Below are 13,190 nucleotides of genomic sequence, written 5' to 3'. Positions count from 1 at the left end.
GCTAGCCAGCCTTAGTGATACAATCCTTGCGCTTGCACAGAGTGGACGTTGCCCTTCGGATGTCACACACAGCGTGCTTTGCTACAGCGACAGATAGAAACAAAATGGTGGAAGTCTCCTTCCATTGACCAGAGCACTCCTGCCTATCATAATCCCATCCCCTTTCCTACTCACTAAGAACAAAGTCCTTCAGAGATGCAGCACCCTTGTCTGAGGCTACTCCTTTTGAATGCGTGTGCTCCTTTGATGGTGGGACCCAGGACAGCTGCCTGCTATGCGGCTGTCTCAGGCACAGGGTGTTACCTGCCTCACAGAGAGATCAAAGAGGAGACCCGGCCATCAATGTTCCTGTCCTGCCATTTGGCAGGTTACACCCAGCTGACCAGAATACACATCACTTTCCACAGCAGAGCTGACTATCAGGAGCTAACATATGTGCAGCATCAATTGGGATGTGGCGCTCCTGATTGTAAGTATTGCCATGCACTATGCCTAAACTAAGGCATAGCTTTATTTAAGAGATAATCCTGCCACCATCATGGGTTACCTATGATCATTGCAGTTTTGGTACAGGGGTGCATATCTTAAATACAGCCACTGCGCAACAGAGACTTTTCTGTCACTGCTGCTGCCGATTGGGCATCTGAGACCTCTGGCCCTGCTCTGTGCCACTGGTGGATCAGGCGCTGTGGGTGAGGAAACTGATGCAGCAGGGCACAGACACACACTATGCTTTCGGCCTGGAGTTTAGGAAAGGGGAATCTGATCTGCAGATCACCCTTCCAGAGATGGAATTACCCGCATCATTCTATTATTGAATAAGAATGAAAAAAGCCAGGGCTTTGTACCCTTGCCAGGTGGCAATTCCTCATAACATGTATGAAATGATGTCCCTGTTGGAACAGGTCAATTTCTTGAGAATGGGTTAAAGAAAGAGAGATACTGGAGTGTCTCACATATGGTCGGCCATTTCCAGCTCGCAGTATATTTTTGAAAAGTGAGGGCCCACCACAATGCCATATAAAAGTTCATAAAATCTATGCCATTTCCAGCACTCTTGGGTCTCATAGTAAAACCCCCCAAAATTTTGGAACACGCATAATATGAAAAAAGTAAAAGTATGTCTTCCCTTTCTATATCTTAGCCATGGTATTATTATACTTGTATAGTTTGGTGCTGGAGTTGTTGGAAAGTGACTGCAGCCCTGTGACCTCAAACTCGCAGCGCATAATGAAAGGCCCATGTGGGGGCATTCCAATTAAAAAAGGGCAAAGAAACGTACAGATATCAACTTCATGGAAAACGTTGAAAACAATACTTGCATTAATAGCATCAGGAGAGAAACAGCAGGGAGAAAACTACAGGAATGCTAACCAGATATAGGTGCTTCAATGTACAGAAAGTGTGGCATGAACATGGCAGTGGCAGTTGGCATTTATTGCAGGTGGTAAAATACTGAGTTTTACAGAGGGGGTCAATATTACCCTGCTGGAAGAGGCTCTCCAGTTAGCCTCAGTGGTGAGGTGTGTGCCAGTGGAACTGCATTTATACTGGCATTCATCCACTGGAGGAAAAGCCATCCCGAAAGGGAATTAATGTGCATCAAAAACAGTTCATTCATCGCCCATCTTCTTTTCGCAGAGTTTTCTGCCGAAATGGTTTTGCTGAAAAAAAAACTCATTGAAAAACATGGGGGTGGGTAAGGACATATAAGGGGTAGGGAGTGGTTGAGAGGATAGGAAATAGCTAATAGAGCAGAGGGGTTAGGGGTGTAACCACTAAATCAAAACTAAATAAAAATGTGATTAGTTTTTTCAGCAAAGAAAATGTTGGCAAAAAACTAAGCGGATAACAAAATGGGGTTGACTGAGCATTAGACCATCAAAACAAAGTCAGCTCTGAACTGATGGAAAAATGACCTTAACGAGAAACAGCTTTCATTGTTGGAAGTGCAGGTGTGGTGTGGTCACCAAACCTGCAGGCAATGGCAAAGGACAGGTTTCTCGCCACAGGGTGAATAGAAGTTCTGCTGGGATGAAGCATCCTTTCTGGGGAGTTGCGTCTTCTACTAAAAGCAGTAAATGTGCACGTCCAGCAGTATCTACATGCTGGAAAGCATACATTATGAATTCCTCGTCTATTGCTAATTTGCTGCACAGCAGTTATTACCATCAGTTGTCATACCAATTACCATTACTGCTGGGTTACTAACGCTATACAACACGGCTTTACATTGCATTACAATACATGAACGCCTTACCTGGTGGTGCACCATTTTCTACGTGGCGATTTACTGCTAGTAATATATTTTTTGCATAGTGAGAGTCCCTGTTACTGTAAATGCCCACATTTCAAATCAGTGATTGCTCAATTGTGAAAATGGACCTTGTGTTCCAAGCATGAATCCTTCTAGAGTGAGGTGGGGAGGCAGAATCATATCAGAGCCGAGAACTATTCCTTGGTGAGAAGACTCTTGATGACCAGCAAATAGCACGCTCTAAAATCAATAGGAACAACAAAGTTTCTAGTTCTTCTGCGGCATCTTCAAATTGGGTTCCATTTTTCCCAACTGGCTGGGACGCATTCTGAAGTTCCATCATCAATATCTCCGTCTCTAAAATCTTGGCCACTGGAAGTTTAATGAGTGCAGGTTGATTTGAGCTTTTAAATGAAGCTGCTCAGCACAGCGAGTAGGACGCTGGCTTTGAGATCTGTGCAGAACCTGCTGCCACAGGTCCGAATCCTGGCAAAGCCAAACTCAGCCTTTCATCTCCACGAGGTCGATAAATGAGCACCACACACTGTGGGTAATAGAAGCAGTGCTCAGATGCTTGAGGGTTCATAGTGCTATATAAAGGCGAGCTATTATAATTAAATAGCCAGATGATGGCCCTCACAAGTAAACAATACAAAGCTGATTTCTTCCACCTCCAGGTGTCAAGAATGGTTACAGCCTATTCATCAATATAATAATCCATTTCTAAAGGGAAAGAGGACCATCTGCTGACTCTCAGTGATGGGCAGAGACAGGGGTGGCACCATATTAAAGATTTTCAGCAAGCCCAACTTTTTTTCTATGAGAAAATGTGGAAATAAAATAGGTTACCACACAAAAGAGGCCCAGAGTGCAGAGGCCTACTGGGAAATCTCCAGAGTTCCCTATAGGCTAGTCCACCCCTGGGCAGAGAGATTCAGGCACCCAAGCCAGCAGCTCCTGCACACTGCACACTGCACTGCAGAGGCCATCGCCCTCTGGAAACCAGGGAGACAATTCATTGCCTTGACCATCACAGCTGCTGATGTATGGCTATGATTATGCACATGTAGGCTTATGCCAATCACTATGCCATACTCTTGTGCATTTTGATGCTTTTTCCTTGCTTCATAAAAGAAATTAATACAATGACATAAAATATGAGTGATCTCACCATTTTCAAGGAGTTCTACAGAATGGATATTTATTAAGGCAATAAGCCCCTCGCCGGCGGGCCATTACCGCGTAAGGTAATGCCCCTGGGGCCTATAGTTACAGGCCCAATTAGTGCCGGGGTACTAATGGTGTTTTTTTTCGGTTGCGAGACGCTTCGCATTTCGCAGCTGAAAAGAATGCGGCAACGGACTGGGAAACGTCTGTTATCTCTTTCCATGGCGGCCATAATAAACAACAAAAATGGCCACCATGGAATGGGAGAAGGGACTACACGTAGTCCCTTCTCCTTTTCCATGGCGGCCATTAAAAGCCATGTAAAAAAAGTAAACAAAAGAAATGGCTGCCATGGAAGGAATACTTGTAGTCCCTTCTCCCCTTCCATGGCTCCACTTGCAAAATGGACGGGAGTGGCTAATGATGCACGTATGAATTTCTCTGGGCTTACCATATAGTAAGTCTCAGAAACTCACCAATCAGTGCACAGCTTTCTGGATTCTAGCGGCGCGCTAGGTACTAATACACAGTCAAATTTTGATAGAACTTATCAAGAACATTCGACCCACAAGTTGATCTCTCATGAGTCTTTAAAAGGTGTACTCTAACCGAGGGGAAAATATATTTTTTGAAACATAGTGTAGAACAAGAAGAGATGGTAGAAGAATTACTAGTGAGTAAAAGACAGGAAGGACATACTCCAAATTCTTTTATACTCTGGTGCTCGGAGATGGCGTTAACTGAAAATCATTTTATCTTTTACCTAATACCTTTTTCCACCAAATACATGGTATGGCTATGGGGTCGACTGTAGCCCCTTCATTAGCAAACCATTATGTTGAATGTATGGAGAGGAACGTGATTCTGTCACACAACAATCCGTTTAAACATCAGATTAGACTGTGGAAAAGGTATATTGATGATGTTCTAGTGATTTGGCAAGGCGACACTATTGAACTTTAAAACAAATTTGTGTGGTTAAATCAACAAAATCTATATCTTAAATTTACTAAAGATCAAAGTAATAGTAGTATTAACATTTTGTATTTGACACATTTTGTTGATTATGTGAGTGGAATATTAAACGCTGAACCATTTCACAAGGTTACTGATAAAAACCCTCTCCTCTTTTTTGACAGTTTTCACCCTAAGTATACTAAAGAGAACCTCCCAGTTGGACAATGTTTACCTTTAAAATGGAACAGTACTAATAAGGAGCATTTTGAAAAAGAGGCAATGCAGCTGAACACCAATCTCATATGAAGGGGTACCCGAAGAAATTGTAGAAAGGGCCTGTAAAGGAGCAGCTAACAACAATAGGGAAGCAATGTTAAATTACAATAAAGAAGCAGAAGATACTAACAGTAACATTACTTTTGTAAGTACCTATGATGTATTATCTAACCAGATACAAAAGATTATTCAGAAAAATTGGCTAATTCTGACAAAGGGAGACAACACCTTAACACAACCAAGATGTGCTTTTAAAAGATGTAACAATCTAAAAGAAATAGTAACTCGTAATTATGTTTCCTTTAAACCAAGAATGGAATTGACACAATCGAAATATGGGGAATGAGCAGACCGACAGGTCATAGCCCGGGTGACAAGTGTAAATGTTGTGCACAGACAAGTAGGGCACAAGAAGTTCATATAGGTCTGAGAAATCCACGGAGACAATGCAAGTTAACAAACTGTAACACCAGCCGGGTGATTTATGTGATTTGGTGTCCATTTTATTTTATTTGTGTGTTTATATTGTGCCAAACGCGCACAGACATTGGGGCGCACACATGTAGACGCAGACCAACATATAGATGAGACATCATTTCCTACCTAGCTTAAGGGGCCCACCTCACAGGTGCTATCATCAGCATTTCCTGAACGTTTGTTAGTGCTTCTCTTGTCTAAGCTGTTTCGGAAGGCTATTCTATTTCTGGGCTGCTTTCACAGCAAAGGCCTGGCCCAGTCCATTGGACCAAAGGCCTGGCCCAGTCCATTGGACATTTTCGAGAGGGGACAGTTGATCTGGCCCAGAGCCTCTGATCTTAGTTATCGCGTTGGTGAATAGAGTGATTTTCTCCTTAAGGTAGGCCAGAGCCCACCCACATAGGCATCTATGAACCATAGTCATGCTCTTAAAATGAATTCTGTCTTCCACTGTCAGTCAGTGGAGAGCTTGCCTGTCCTCTGTGATGTGATCTCTCCTTGCTTTCTTTCTTATTATTTTCACAGTGCTATTTTGCAAGGTCTGGCACTTTGCTATAAATCCCTTACTTGCGCCGAGCAAGAGTGTGTTGCCGTATTCAAGCCTAGATAGCATAGTGGCCCTTGCTATGGTTGCACTATTACCCTCAATCCGATATGGTCTGATGGATTTAAGTAGCCGCAGCTAGTATTGGCAGTTTTTATTGAGGTAGGTAATCTGTGCTTCTGCTCCCATTGAGGCTTCTAGGAAAGTCCCCAAGGTCTTCACTTTCCCTACTACTAAGATGGGGGAGTCTCTGATGTTAAATGTCTGATATTCTTGACTTAGCTTGGAGCGAGCCAAAGAACATGAGCTCTGGTTTGTTCCCATTAAGGCACATCCAGTGTTTATCCATCAAGTTTCAATGATTTTGTATAATGATGCTCCTTGGTACAGTCGCTAGTATAACAGCCACTTAGTTCTACCACCAGCTGGGGGTCATCTGCATAGTTTGTGAAAGAAGCTCTGATGTTATCAAGCACTATGCAGAGACACCTCAGGTAAAGATTGAAAAGCAGTGGTGATAAGCTCGCACCCTGGGGTACGCCACAGTAAATGGCCTCTCACTTGAGAATTTGTCACCCCAGTGAATTTTAGTTCTCCTATCTGCTAGAAATGAAGCTATCCTTCAGGTTGCTTCAGTTGAGCAATTGTCCACATGTGGGTGATCAAGGAGATCAAATGCAGCACTTAGGTCTAATAGCACAAGCAGGCCGGTTTTACCCCTATCCATAATGCTCAGCATTTGGGTTTGTAAATCCAGCATCGCTGTCTCGGTGCTGTGAGCTTCCCTGAATCCTGACTGTTGTCTGTGTAGGATGCCATTTGCTTCTACACATGATTTAAGTTGGGCCATAGCCACCTTCTCCATGATTTTTAATAGGAAATTGCAATTTGTTATTGGCCGGAGGTACGTTGGGGAGGTGGGGGTGGTCCATAGTGGGGATAGCTAGCTGGGGCATGGGTGGTGGGTGGGTACGTTGGGGAGGTGGGAGGTCACGTGTGGGCATTTTTTCTTATTGCACCTGTTCCTATTTGCTATTTTCTTAATAGACTGGTTTGCAAATGTGAATTACGAGTGGACAATCTTCTTCTGTGTGTGTATCATTCATTTAATGTAAGTGTCACAAATTGATGTGCACCATGTGCATTTGAAGTTGATCAGAAATAATTGTCAATAAGTTCTCCCCCTGCATATAGTCCATCAATGGCTCCCTGGCCTGGTTGTTCGCCCATCCCATCATCATCATCATCCTCTTCATCCTCATCTGCTGGCTCCATGTCTGGGGGCAGTGCAATGTTCCTTCGTGTGCACATAGTGTGCAGCATGGCACATGCCAGGACAATTTTACCAACCTTCACAGGGCTGTACTGCAATGCCCCGCCGGATCGGCTGAGGCAGCGGAATCTGGCCTTCAGCAGTCCAAAGGTCCACCCTATCACGCCCCGTGTCCTTATGTGTGCCCGGTTGTAGGCCTCCTCAAGCCTGTTCCGTGGCTGTCTGATTGGTGTCATGAGCCATGGCGTGAGTGCATATCCAGCATCACCTGCATTGCAGTGACAGTAAGGAGACATGTTTGTGTTTGAGGTTTGTTTTTGCAAATGATAGCATGTACACACTCTCTTTATGAGATCAGCACACAACTCAGTACAACCCACAGATGACGATCTGGTATGACTTTGAAGAACATTTCCATTCTGCACACTTGGGTCACACATTCCTGCAGGGACTGTTTTGTCTGATGTCTCAATTTGTGATGTGCTGCTAGGCAACTACATGTCTCATTCATTGCAATGTACACAATGCTGTGTTCAGATATAGTGGGTGCCTCATGTATTGTAAGGTGCTGGCAAGATCTGCATCAGGCAGACACAACCCACACAATTGAAGTGACTACTGCACACTGCACAATGTGTAGCCATCGTGCACATGGGTGCAACTACTACATATTCACCAGTGGAGATACCCCCGCCCACATGTTGGCATTGCATGTTTTGCCACTCCATGGCAAGGGTATTTTTTTAATTAGCCAGGGTGTTATTCCCGTGACATGGCATACTGCCATTTTCCTGTTTCAGCAGTAAGCTGGGTGGACTCTTGTCCTTGTCTATTGCCCCCCTCACTACACAGAAGTCATGCATTGGTAGGTCTACTCACCCAACAGCCAGGGACACTGTGGTGGTTGTCTATTGCCCCCCCCCACTACACAGAGGTCATGCATTGGTAGTTCTACTCACCCAACAGCCAGAGACACTGTGGTGGTTGTCTGTTGCCCCCACCCACTACACAGCGATCATGCATTGGTAGTTCTACTCACCCAACAGACAGGGACACTGTGGTGGTTGCCTATTGCCCCCCACTACACAGAGGTCATGCATTGGTAGTTCTACTCACCCAACAGCAAGAGACACTGTAGTGGTTGTCTATTGCCCCCACACTACACACAGATCATGCATTGGTAGTTCTACTCACCCAACAGCCAGCAACACTGTGGTGTTGCCTATTGCCCCCACCCCACTACACAGAGGTCATACATTGGTAGTTCTACTCACCCAACAGCCAGGGACACTGTGGTGATTGTCTATTGCCCCCAACCCCCAGTACACAGAAGTCATGCATTGGTAGTTCTACTCACCCAACAGACAGGGACACTGTGGTGGTTGCCTATTGCCCCCCACTACACAGAGGTCATGCATTGGTAGTTCTACTCACCCAACAGCAAGAGACACTGTAGTGGTTGTCTATTGCCCCCACACTACACACAGATCATGCATTGGTAGTTCTACTCACCCAACAGCCAGCAACACTGTGGTGTTGCCTATTGCCCCCACCCCACTACACAGAGGTCATACATTGGTAGTTCTACTCACCCAACAGCCAGGGACACTGTGGTGATTGTCTATTGCCCCCAACCCCCAGTACACAGAAGTCATGCATTGGTAGTTCTACTCACCCAACAGTAGCTCCTTTCTCCCGCATAATGTGCCATGTACCCTGGCAACGTGGTGTTCCTCAATACCATTGAGTCGTATGTGGACCCTGGGAAACATGCACAGCAATGCGTGATGAGTTGTTGTGCATCACAGACCATCTGCACATTGAGTGAGTGAAATTGCTACCGATTGCGATACACCACCTCAATTGCATGTCTGACAGTCAACTCCACATGCATACAATCTAATCCACCAATGACATTGGGCATGCCGGCAAGGGCATGGAAGGCCACTTTGGTGGCATTGACCTGTTCAGGGGTTCGGGGTAGGGCAATGTGGTGTGACACATGTCGCAGCAGCGCATCCAGTACCTGGAAGAGTATCCTTGAAAAACAGGGTTGTGACAGCCCGTGCAGCTCCCCAACGGTGTGACGATAGATTTCAGTGGCAAGAAAGTGCAGTACCGAGACTACCTTCAGCAGGGGTGGGATAATAGTCTGGATGTTGATGATGCTGCTGATGTCTTCTTTGATGAGGGTGACAATTGATAATATTGTGGGCCTGTCAAGCCAGTATAATGTGTGTACTTGACTTGGGGTCAGGTTCCAGGGTGAGGCCCTGATGCGGGGTATTGCTAACTGCCTGCGGGGTGGTTCCTGCTGTACATTGATGTTTGGGATGGCCACCGGGTTTCTCATTTGCCTCCTGAGCCTACACCATCTCATCCTCTGCCTCAGTGCTGCTTCTGACTCCACTGCTGCTTGCAGGTTCCCCATGCCAACTGCTGCTAGGCCAACTGCCAGCATGGTGTGTTGCAAGTTGGGTTGGGTGTGGCCCTTTTGTAGGTTCCCAGTGGCCTATGATGTGCAGCTGACCTAATTGTGCACACCTGGGGCTTGTTGCAGCTCACCTGGCACTGTTTAATGGCTAGTCCGCGGTGTCAGTATTACAGGCAAGGTGTTGACGGTGCTACCGCCATTTTTATGGCAGTGTTTCTGTATACGTGGTTCTCGTAATGTAATCAGTATTATGCCGTGCCGGTAATTCAGTGAGCTCCGCCGAGTCGTTCTGCTGTTTGCGGTAATGGTGCTACTGGGTGACCGTGGGGGTCACTTTGCAATGATGGTGTTTCCGCCATCGTGGGTCAGAATGTGCCGGTCCGGAAAAACGGCAGACTTGTAATGAGCGCCATGATCTTAACCCATTGGTGTTTTTCCCTCCATAGTTGGACACCCTGTGGATGTTGTGTTCTTATTTTTAGTCATCTTGGGTTTCCTGTGTGCCTTGCTCGTAATGTTAAGAATGGTAACTGGAGCCTTTACTCCTGTGTGTATTGGGGCATTTGATGCATCCCCAATTGATGTGCTTTTTCCTTGCATAGCTTTCTGAACATATTGTTGTACTGTCACTAGCTGAGTGTCCAGCAATATTTTTGAGGTAGTCCTGGGTCCCATCCTCACCTCAAAGTGAGCAGCACCCTGCAAGGAAAAGTAAGAGTGCAGGGGCTCGATGTTGATGACGGTCGAGGACCAGCAAAGACCAGCTGGGCTCTGAAGTGGAGGGGCTGAAGCGCCTGATGTTTCCTTAAGAGCCTGGCCGGGTCCTACTATGGTATGTACAATCCAAATACTTAGTTCACAATGACACTGTTACCCCATAAATACTTATGTTCACAGTGACACTGTTATCCAATGTATTTCGAAGCTAAAGTACTCAAGTTATAAAACACAGCCGCTTTAAATATTTACAGCGTTTGTTTGCAGCAAATTATGAAGTGGCAAATCAGGCTACTGTAAATCGTGCAATTGCAATACACAAACCTGCTCTTAAAGTGGAAACGGACACAGCAAATTAAATAAGTGTCTCCTCATGCGGCGAGTTACCTTGTGTAACCCTGGTAATAGACAAAAAACCCTTTAGCTTGGAGCTGGTGGTAAATCCTGCCAAACCTATGATTTGGCGGACCCTTAAATCCGGCAGTAATAGCATTACCGTTGCATTGAAGGGTTACCACCAAACTCACGATGAGGCTGATTATGGTACTATTACAGCTTCACCATCGCACCCTTACAGTCATGAGAGACCCGAGTTACGCTTTATTTACAATGATACATGTCGATGATACCTGGATGTGAGTATATTGCGGAGAATATGAAAGAATTGTCAGATTATATTTCTCTCATGTTATTGTTCTAATTCTATTGAACACTAAATCACGTGTGGAGTAATAACTGGTTTATTTATGGCACTGTGTGTTTGTTTGCAGGATATTTTTGTGAAGGACTCTTCCTTCGCGGTCTTACCAGACTTATGCTTACCATAGTCTGAGTTAAGCGTATATATTTACTGGGTCATTATTGACATATACCCTCTCTATTAATTTGTTTTTGAGGGTTAAATGAACAGCATTACTAATAGCTGTTGATTATGTGTTCTTTGTGTTGTAGGGAACTACACTGAACAAAGTGGTGCATTCTACTAGAGATCAACAGAGTCTACTGATAAGTCTCTAATTAAGATGTCTCGTGATATCATGTTTGTTGACTTGAACAGGCATTCGTCAGTCTAGAAGACCACATTTTTCCCCTGAAGAATTTCCCAAGAATGTATCTAATATTTTGGAGGAATGAAACATGTTGGGTGTTGTATGATTGTTTGTGTAGTGTGACAATAGGATTGACATTTCTGTAGTTTTGTAGGTTACATTATCAATTTTGTGAGTCAGGAAGGCAGCCCAGTTTAGTGACTGATAGTGTTTCAGTTCATTATGTGTCTAAATGTGATGCTGCTGAATTTATTTTTGAATATCATTTATTGTACCTAGTAACAGTATATGTATATATATATATATATGTAATCATTGTGTTGAATTTTAAAAGTTGCACGAGTCACTTTATATGTTGATTGGAATGTATTATAACATGTACTCACTTATGGGTTGAAGTGAGCTGTTTGAAGACGATATCTGATACTTTATTACAAATTTAATTTTCATACGAAATCAATAGGGTGAGTGCATTCTTTACACTAGCTACCTGGGTGTTGCTCTCTACATCACAAAGTATTAACTTTACACATATATGCCAAAGGTCTATTGTTATGTGTGAACAAGAATTGCTTACCTTGCACATTCAAAGTGATGTGGCTCCTAAAAACTCCAGATGGACTTGCAGTTTCACAGACATACTCTCCTTCATCTGTTAGTCCCACAGGGTTTATAAATCTAGAGGCCATTTGATGTCCATGTTTCCAGGACAGGTGTTTACTGCAGTTTGAAAACGTTCTATTCCCAACAGGTGAGAAGGACAGTAAGCAGGTATTTCCTTTTCCTGTGTTTATCTTCCAACTCCTCAGTGTTATTGTGTCCTGTGTAGCCTCCGAGCAGTGCAGAGCCGCCTCATGGCCAACCGTGGCATAAACTGTGGAAAAGGTGTCTGGAGGGTCACGAAATGAGAGCGGCAAATGAGATTAGCACAGATGAACATTGTCACAGAGTCACAAGAAATACAAGCATGGAATTGTCCTCCATGGATGACATATCACACGTCCTAGAGCAATGCAGTATTAATCACTAATTAATTTCTAATTTTAATAAAAATAACTTTGAACCTTCACAATGATTAGCATCCAACCACCCTGTATGTTAAGTTTTCCTATTAGACGGCCACTCTAACCGTCATAGAAAATACTCAGACGCATGAAATTTGTCAGGCTTTAAGCCGCCATCTTGCATATTAATTACATTCCCTTTGTATTGACTGCCTTGATAAGTGAATAGTATTTAAATAAACTCATTTAAAAAAGCACACTGTATTATGAGCACTATTACGCAGGATAGATGCAGAAAATCTGCTATCTTTATATTTATATAGAGTACATTCTTCTCTGTGTCAACCAACTAGCTCAGATACCTCCATTTGACTGATGAGGGAACATATTATTTGACTCCATCATGTCCATTAATAACATTCAATTATAAGATTTGGCTGAAGAGAGCTTTTGCTTTCTGCAGCGAAAATGTCGCTGAATAAACCAGCAAAATGCCCTCTGGAGTGCAAAAAAGCCAACCCAGGAATCTAGAGTTAGGTGCACCTGGTTTCATTGCTGGGCCAGTGCACTGTTCCAGTTCAGTTCAGTGTTTCTCCTCCTGTGAAGGAGTCCAAGTGGGAGACCTGTCGTCATCCACTTCTCTACTGAGCACTATTTTCAGAGAAACTGCGGCCCAAAAATGTTGGCTACACTCTGTGGTAGGAAAAGAGAAGTCAGTGTCTGCCTGAGATTTAATGCACATGATTGTCGTGTGTGTTTGTGTGTGTGTGTGTGTGTGTGTGTGTTGTGTGTGTGTGTGGTGTGTGTGTGTGTGTGTGTGTGGTGTGTGTGGTGTGTGTGTGTGTGTGTGTGTGTGTGTGTACGCTTGTGTGGGCACATTCTGGCCCAGCTACAGTCCAACTTGGGTCCTTCCTTTCCTCTATCTCACTCTCTAACTGTGCTGTTCCCCAGGGTTCTAACCTCTCTCCTTGGCTGTTCAACCAATACCTGGCACCTCTCGCCCACTGCATTGCCGATCTGTGCTCCAATTTTCAG

The 13,190-nt window shown here is 44.3% G+C and overlaps 1 protein-coding gene across 1 annotated transcript in view; it reads right to left on the bottom strand.

The window, feature by feature from the left end:
• Positions 1 to 13,190, bottom strand: part of LOC138525776 (cell surface glycoprotein CD200 receptor 1-B-like) — a 142,225-nt gene that overhangs the window by 83,153 nt on the left and 45,882 nt on the right. The window contains exon 2 of the mRNA XM_069635976.1: positions 11,729 to 12,040. Within this exon, the coding sequence (XP_069492077.1) occupies positions 11,729 to 12,040 (312 nt within the window). The remainder of the gene's footprint in view (positions 1 to 11,728; positions 12,041 to 13,190) is intronic.

Source organism: Ambystoma mexicanum, chromosome 7p (assembly GCF_040938575.1).
Source record: "Ambystoma mexicanum isolate Mex_15411 chromosome 7p, UKY_AmexF1_1, whole genome shotgun sequence".
NCBI lineage: Eukaryota > Metazoa > Chordata > Amphibia > Caudata > Ambystomatidae > Ambystoma > Ambystoma mexicanum.
This window is presented reverse-complemented; position numbering and strand designations above follow the sequence as displayed.